The following is a 7,560-nucleotide window of genomic DNA, read 5'->3' as shown; positions in this document are numbered from 1 at the left end:
TATAAGGATAAGACAATGGTGATTTTTGGGGGTAAAAAGTATTATGAAAAGGCAGAGCAAATCATTACTCCGTCTCTGTTCTAATCGTGATCTGGACAACGTTACTCGAATGTCGTGATTGTCATTGTCGAAATTCTTNACTCGAATGTCGTGATTGTCATTGTTGAAATTCTCGCGTATTAATTTGTGAAGTAAAAGTCAAACTAGTGTTACTGTTTTTATCAAATTATTAATACTGTTACTGAACTTTTTTTAAGAACAGAGAAAAATTTGAAATCTATAAGAGTTAACACTAATATTATTTTATGACCCTCGAATTAAAAGTAACTCTCACTCTCAATTTTAACCACGTCACATTCTTCTCTTTTTATTTTATTAAGTTTTGAGTTACGATACCTAAAAGAGTAAAAAAAGAGTAAAAGCTAGAATAACTGTTTAATTTTAAGAAAATAGTATTTTAACTGTAATTTAAATATTATTAATAATTAATTTAACTTAATACGCGTTAAAATTATAATTGTTTTTTATTTTAGAACAATTCTAAAAAGTGATTTCATAATTTATGTTGTTAAAAAAAAAATAAACTCCATTTAAAATGTATGAATTATATTATTCATAATTTAATTTTGATTCTAACAGATGACAATGAAAGATGTGCAATAATAATAATTTAAATAAAAAATACATTATAAATAGTAATAGAGCAAACAGTGACGGAATATCTTTTATAATAATATTTTATTTTCACAAGAATAAAAGTTCTAAAACTACCACCTACGCTATACAATAATTCATTTTTGACACCTACATCACTGTGTGTTTGAAAATACTTAAAAAATATATTTATGACACAAATACGTATTTACAGCGTGATTTATTAGGCATACTACAACCTATTTTTAGTTTAAATAATGAATTTTTTTTGTAAAAATTTACTTATTAAAATTTAATTATATACTATACTTCAAAAAAATTATTGATTTTAGGGATAACTTCTTGATTATTAATGTTCTTTTAAGAAAAAATGCTTCTTTGATCTTTATTAATTTATTCATAGTTTCTTTTAATTTTTAAGTAAAAAAACTATTTTTTCAAAATGTCTCATTTGATTTTTTTTGATAAAATTCTCAAGAAAAAATGGACAAATATTTTTTTTTTAGAAATGTACAATCTGTACAATGAGCACAATAAGCATATATGATAAGAGTAGAAAAATTTACATGAATACATTTTGATGGAAGAAACCACTCATTAGTGACACTTTTCATGATTTTTTTAATTTTTTATTTTCCTAGAATTTTTATTTTATATTTCCAATGACTTAATTATATTATTATTAATTGATAATATTAGAAAGAAGATCACGGCACCACTTACGTTTTAAACATCAGGGTGGGTCTCCAGGTATGGACAAGGTTGAGAGGTTTTTTATTAGGGGCTTAGAGTGGGAGAGTAATTTATTGTGGAATCTTTTATAGTAGGAGATGGCTTCTTCATAGACTATTTTTAAGTTAAGGTCGTTATGAAGTGTATAATTAGAGATATAAGGAGGTGCATTGATTAGTTTTCTTAAGACAATATTAAGAAAAATATAAAAAAGTTTTTAAACCAATGCGATAGTGGGCAAACATTTTGTTCTATTTTTCTTTTAACTCAAAAATAATCTTTTCCTGAATTTTCATGTATTTACTTTTTTGCTCTCATGTGTGTGCTTGGTTAAATTTTACGCTACAGATAATAATTTATGTTTTTGGTTATTGATTTAATTGATCTATCGAAATAATATGTATAGTAAATAATAAACATTTCTTTACATTTTTTAGCTAAATCAACTTTTTGACACAAAAAACTTTATAATCAAGATACATAAATAATTCCATTCATTACATTTATTTTTTATGCTAGTTATATACAAATTATAAACAAAATCTATTACGCATGTAAATCCAAAAATATACAAAAGACGAAAAAGTACTAATGATAACGAATTGTTATTAGCGATTGCCGCTTACATGTTATCAGTCGATGCGATTAGAAATTTCTGAACTATAAATAAAATTATCTACTAAACAATTTATACTAATATCTTATAAAATGTTTTTTATAAACTGTAAACAATTTTCAAATTTATATATATAACATTTATGACATATTTTTTCTCAAAGTAATATAATTACTAAATTTTTTGCTAAAACAGTAGAATTAGAGGGGATCCTTTGTTATAATTCAAAAAAAATAAAAAGGCAAAAAGTTGGTAAAACATAAATAATGAAAATGAATGAATGGTTGATGGGTTTAGTGAGAACCTGATGTTTTGGTTCTATCGGGGTCGTATGGTTCGAGGGTTTAGAACAATAAAGACAAGTAGATATGAAGAAATAAAAGCATGTCCTCTTACTTGAGGAATATGAGCTAATAAACTTGTAAACACCTTTAATAGGACAATGAGGTAACGGGACGGTAATCCGACCCTCGAATACCCAATCGAAGTGTCTATTAATATAATCAGATACACATTAGGTTTTTAAACTCTTTTTAGGCACGGGGCGGTAATCAAACCCTCGAGACCCTATAACGTGTACATGTAGTAGGTGTGAACAAACTAGCAAAATAGCTCTTGATGTTAAAAGGAGATTATAGAACTATTGCTTTATCGTTCTTTACTCAGATTATTAACTTTAAATAAATGAGATAATATAAATTGACTTACCTTCGTATTTTGTGATGTCCAAGAAGATAAATGAAGTATTTACCAGAAATGTAAATTTTCACTCAATATTATTTATTTGTGGTAAAAATGTCTTTGTAGACCAAAATAAGTTTTAAACACAAATAAAGTAAATAAAATAAAATAACTCAAACGGCAGCACGGAGCCGTGATCAAAATGTAATAGCAAGAGTAGTTCGCAGGAAAGAATTAGCTTACTGGAGCTGTGGCTCTGGCAGTAGCTCTCTCTAGACGTGGCTCTGTCTTTTCAATGGATATCAGTGCTTTTTATAGTACTAAAGAGGTACCCCCATATCCAGGGATATTGCCGTCTGTGTTATTCATGATTATATTTTATTGTTTTAAAGTATACATTACATGATAATTATATTGATAGCATAGTTAACAATAGATGAGTTGACATATATGTATATAATAAGAAATTGTGTTGAACATTGTATTTGTTATGACAGATAAATTATGTCTTTGTTTACAAGTTATTTAAAATACAGATTATACTTTTTTCATTGATAATTGTGAGATGCGTAATGCAAAGTATTAAGCATATCACGACACTTGTATCCGTGCCTGGCCAACACTTAAATTTTTGTCTATTAATTAACTGGTACTTCAATTAAGCATTTCTCAATTTTTTTAGAAGTATAATATATTATATATATATAATACATATAAATAAAATCCCTGATATTCATAATTATAATTTTAACAGAGTAAATTTTACAGTTTTTAAACTAATAAAGAAAATTGAATTTCAGTTAAATTTTTTTTTTGCTCAATAATCTTTTCCCATTTTAGCAATGTTTTGAAAACAAGCTGATTAAATATATTATTTAAAAATTATTATTGCATTCACTAAATCGAAAAAAATTAGTACACGTACATATTTCATTAGATATATAAAACAATTCTGATTTTAAAAACGCATATTGTTCAAGTAAAATAGCAAATTGAGTAAACAAATTGGGATATAAATTAATTTGAAAAATCATTACATTTACAATTATTAAGTCACGTAAGTATTTATTTTTGAAAAGAGTCCAGAAAATATTTATTTAAAAATTATACATTCCTATTTAAAGATATAAACTTAAGAATAAAAGTATCGCATTTTTATCAAAATTATAATTAATATTATTTAAAATTTATTATTCAGTTATATCAGAAAAAATGAAGAAGATACTACTGCAATTGTTGATTTTACCTGTAAGATTTTTGACAAAATTTATTATATCATAAAATAGATTATACTTAATACTCAGAGTTAAATATTTTTTTAAATGTATTGAGGAATGTTATTTTTATTTCGAAAAAATTATTAAGAAACCTAAACTTATCAGTGTTTTTAGCAGATACTATTTATATAAATTCTATAAATTAAGTATTAGTTATTTACATAAGAAGTTATAATTAAAGGAAAAATTAAAAATCAGCCCTGAATCATTGAATGAGTTAAACAATATATAATGTGTTTTTATTCTAAAATGTGTTTGGCATGTTTACGTAATATAATGATACATGTTGGAAAAATGTTTAATATTGTTGGAGATCTGAGTTATAAAAGTAAATTTAATTTATAGTAAGGTTATAAAATTTCAGACTCATAAGGGTTAACATATTTAAGACTCATTAATAATGTTATATAATAATAAACATGTAGTAATTTATGCATATTATGTGTAAATAAAAAAAATATATCATTTAAAACTAAAATAAATATTTTTGGATTGTGTAGGTATTTTTATCGTCAACATTGGAAATCCTTAAAACTATTGCAAATACAAATTTGATAAATGCCAAAAAAGAATTGTATGACTGTTTTAAAAAATATAATTTATATCTAAATTACAGAAAACATAACGGTAAATAAAATATTTCTTGGGAAATAGTCATTTATACATAATTATGGTATTTATGTTAGAAGTAATTACTAACATACATTAAGTGTAATTAATATGCAATTTTCAATAAGTTTTGTAACTGTTAAAATAATTACATTTTAAATTGCTTAATATGAATGATAAAATATTTCAAGTTGGTAATTTGTTTTCAGAGCAGAGAGTTTTTTCAGAAATATTCGATAACTATATAAATACATCGGTAAAAGATATGTGCTCAAATAAACTTAAGCCGCTTAATTTGAGTGGAAATGTTAGAATAAAATTCTATTCTTGGGGAAGAAAAGACAATACACTAGAATTTAAGGATTTTAAGAATTCAGATAATTGTTTTGATGATTTCAACTTACATTTATTTGCTGCTACAGAACCACAGGTCAGAGCAATTAAAACACATAGATATACTTGATAATTCAATATATTTAATGTAAATACTGTGTTTATTAGTAAATCACACATTATATTACTTTACTAAACTTATATCATACAAAATTGAGTTGCAGATGATTCTAAATGACGAGAAACTACAAAAAAAAGTTGACCAAAATTGGTCTATTGCAGTGGAAACGTTATACAACTGTTTTATACATTTGGGTTTACATGAAGGTTATCATTATGAAAAAGTTTTTGATAAAATAACATTAAATAATAAAGATAAATACAGCAACAATATAGGTGATTACAAAACAATTATAATGAAGTATAAATTAATATTTTTACAACATAAGCAATTTTGAGTAAAAGTTTTACGATATTTGGCTTTTCTATCGATATAATATTATAATTTGTAGTAATACAAAAATAAAAAACATGATGTTTGGTATTTTTGATCAAGGTTGGATATTTGGGGATTTGGTCAATTCAGGAGCAACGAGGTTCTATCGGGGTTGTAGAGTCCGAGGGTAGAACAGTAAAGACAACTAGATATAAAAAGATATGTATTAAGTTCCTCTCATAGAGGTATTAAACGTTGAGGTATTCTTCTTCTGAGGATCTTGGCCTCCTATCTGACACCCAGTCGAAACGTGATGTTAACTGGTATGTGCTTTAGTGGGAATACTGGGGCGTTCTTGGAGAGGCGGAGGCCTCCTCTCAGACACCCAGTCGAAGTATATGACCAAGCACTAACTAGCTATTAATAATTAAATTAAATGATGTTTAAAAAATCTATTGCTTTACCATTCATTACTCAGATTATTAATTCTAAATAATTGGGTTAATACGAATTTACTTACTTTTTTAGATATCTTACGTTTAGATTTATACTGTTCTTTTTAAATAAATAAATAAAGTATTGACGCAAAATAATTGTATTCGATATTGTTTTAAAATGTACCGACGACAACACAATAAATCAGATAGATGAATTCTGAATTCTTTATTGAATTCAGATCTTCAAAACGGAGAGAGCCGCTCGCTCACTGATGTACAAGGAGAACTAAGCCTTTTTATATTATTTTTAATTACCCCCATAATGGGTTTTTGTCATCAGCACTTTTAGTGATTCTCAATTTATTGTATTAAATTGAACATAACATGATAGTTATTTTAAGATAAGATGTATAGCATACAATAGTCAGATTAACATGTATATACATAAGTAGGGTAAAATAGAGAGTTCTAGGCCCCCCCCGCCTCACCCCTTCACATACCCACCGCCTGGTGGGTGGGCGTGTTCGGGGGAGGGGCGTGTCACACAGTGGGCGTGGTCTCTCAATGGTGGGGGTAATGTCAAGGTCACACAGTGGGCGTGGTTTCTCGTTGGTGGGGGTAAGGGGGAGGCGTGGTCTTATCAATGATAGGTCAAGGGGAGGCGTGGTCTCTCAATGGTGGGGGTATTGACCGTGGTCAAGGTCACACAGTGGGCGTGGTTTCTCGATGGTGGGGTATGAGGAGGCGTTGTCTTATCATAGAGGAGGTGTGTTCTTATCAATGATGGTGGTAAGGGGTGGCGTGGTCTCATCATACATGTGGGAGGGGGGTGGAGTGCTCTCACCATGGTGGGGAGGTAATGACCGTGGTCAAGGTCATACAATAAACGTGGTCTTATCAATGATGGGGTAAGAGGAGGCGTGATCTTATCAAAGATAGTGAAAGGAAGCGTGGTCTTATGATGGTGGGGTTATGGGTGGCGTGGTCTTATCAATGATTGGGTAAGGGAGCCGTGGTCTCACGATAGTGGGGGTAATAGGTAACTTAGGTGGGGGCGTTAAGGTCAATTAAAATGGGGATTAAAGTGCGCATGCGCACTATAACTTCATGTCAGTGGTGGGGTAGGTAGCCATTCGGAAATGGTTGTCTCCTCCTACGATGTCATCTACTGGAGGGTAAGGTAAACCTCATGTGAACTGATAACGGTAACTGATAAAAGTACGTGTAAACATACACATTACATTGAAATAGTGTACGTCAAATAGTGGCCGCCGTTGCCACTTTAACATATTTACTTAATATTAACGCTACAAAGTCTTCATCAACAATTCCTATACAGGAAAGGGGTAACGAAACATAACATAAACCAACCTATAATGGGTGGGGATGAATCCAAGTTAAACTAAAACGTTTTCTAAGAATTTTTATCATTGCCTACCAGACGCATAGGTAAGCATATTTCCAACATCAAAGGCACCGCCATATTATAACTCACATTACCGTCTACATTTTATAAGAACAAAGACAACCTCTCTCGTTTTGGCATAATAAATTCTAAGAAATTTATCATGGGTAACCAGACGCTTAGCTAAGCATATTTTAAACATCAAAGATTTCGCCGTACAGTAATAATCACTGTTGTATGCATTTATTTTTTACATAGTATTTTATTGTTGGTAACCAGACGCTTACGTCAGCATATTTCAAACGTCAAATGTATTACTATATTATAACTCACATTACCGTCTACATTTTATGAGAACAATGGCAACGTCTGTCGTTTTG

General features: G+C 28.8%; 1 protein-coding gene across 1 annotated transcript; it reads left to right on the top strand.

Annotated features, from left to right (window-relative positions):
- Positions 1 to 3,633: 3,633 nt before the first annotated feature.
- LOC126909416 (uncharacterized) lies at positions 3,634 to 6,215 on the top strand. The gene is made up of 5 exons (XM_050691841.1): positions 3,634 to 3,740; positions 3,882 to 3,931; positions 4,461 to 4,587; positions 4,779 to 4,999; positions 5,127 to 6,215. Exons 2-5 carry the CDS (start codon positions 3,896 to 3,898, stop codon positions 5,358 to 5,360), a joined length of 618 nt encoding a protein of 205 aa, XP_050547798.1. The 5' UTR covers positions 3,634 to 3,740; positions 3,882 to 3,895; the 3' UTR covers positions 5,361 to 6,215.
- The last annotated feature ends 1,345 nt before the right edge of the window (positions 6,216 to 7,560 follow it).

This window comes from Daktulosphaira vitifoliae, unplaced genomic scaffold, assembly GCF_025091365.1.
Source record: "Daktulosphaira vitifoliae isolate Bord-2020 unplaced genomic scaffold, ASM2509136v1 Scaffold_362, whole genome shotgun sequence".
NCBI classification, from domain to species: domain Eukaryota; kingdom Metazoa; phylum Arthropoda; class Insecta; order Hemiptera; family Phylloxeridae; genus Daktulosphaira; species Daktulosphaira vitifoliae.
The sequence above is the reverse complement of the archived record's forward strand: the minus strand, read 5'-3'. Positions and strand labels throughout refer to the sequence as shown.

Excerpts from the sequence above, each read along its gene's own strand:
- LOC126909416 (XM_050691841.1), top strand. The coding sequence starts at position 3,896 with ATGAAGAAGATACTACTGCAATTGTTGATTTTACCT. Across the intron at positions 4,588-4,778 it reads AAATTACAGAAAACATAACG|AGCAGAGAGTTTTTTCAGAA; the intron begins GTAAATAAAATA and ends ATTTGTTTTCAG. Across the intron at positions 5,000-5,126 it reads TTGCTGCTACAGAACCACAG|ATGATTCTAAATGACGAGAA; the intron begins GTCAGAGCAATT and ends ATTGAGTTGCAG.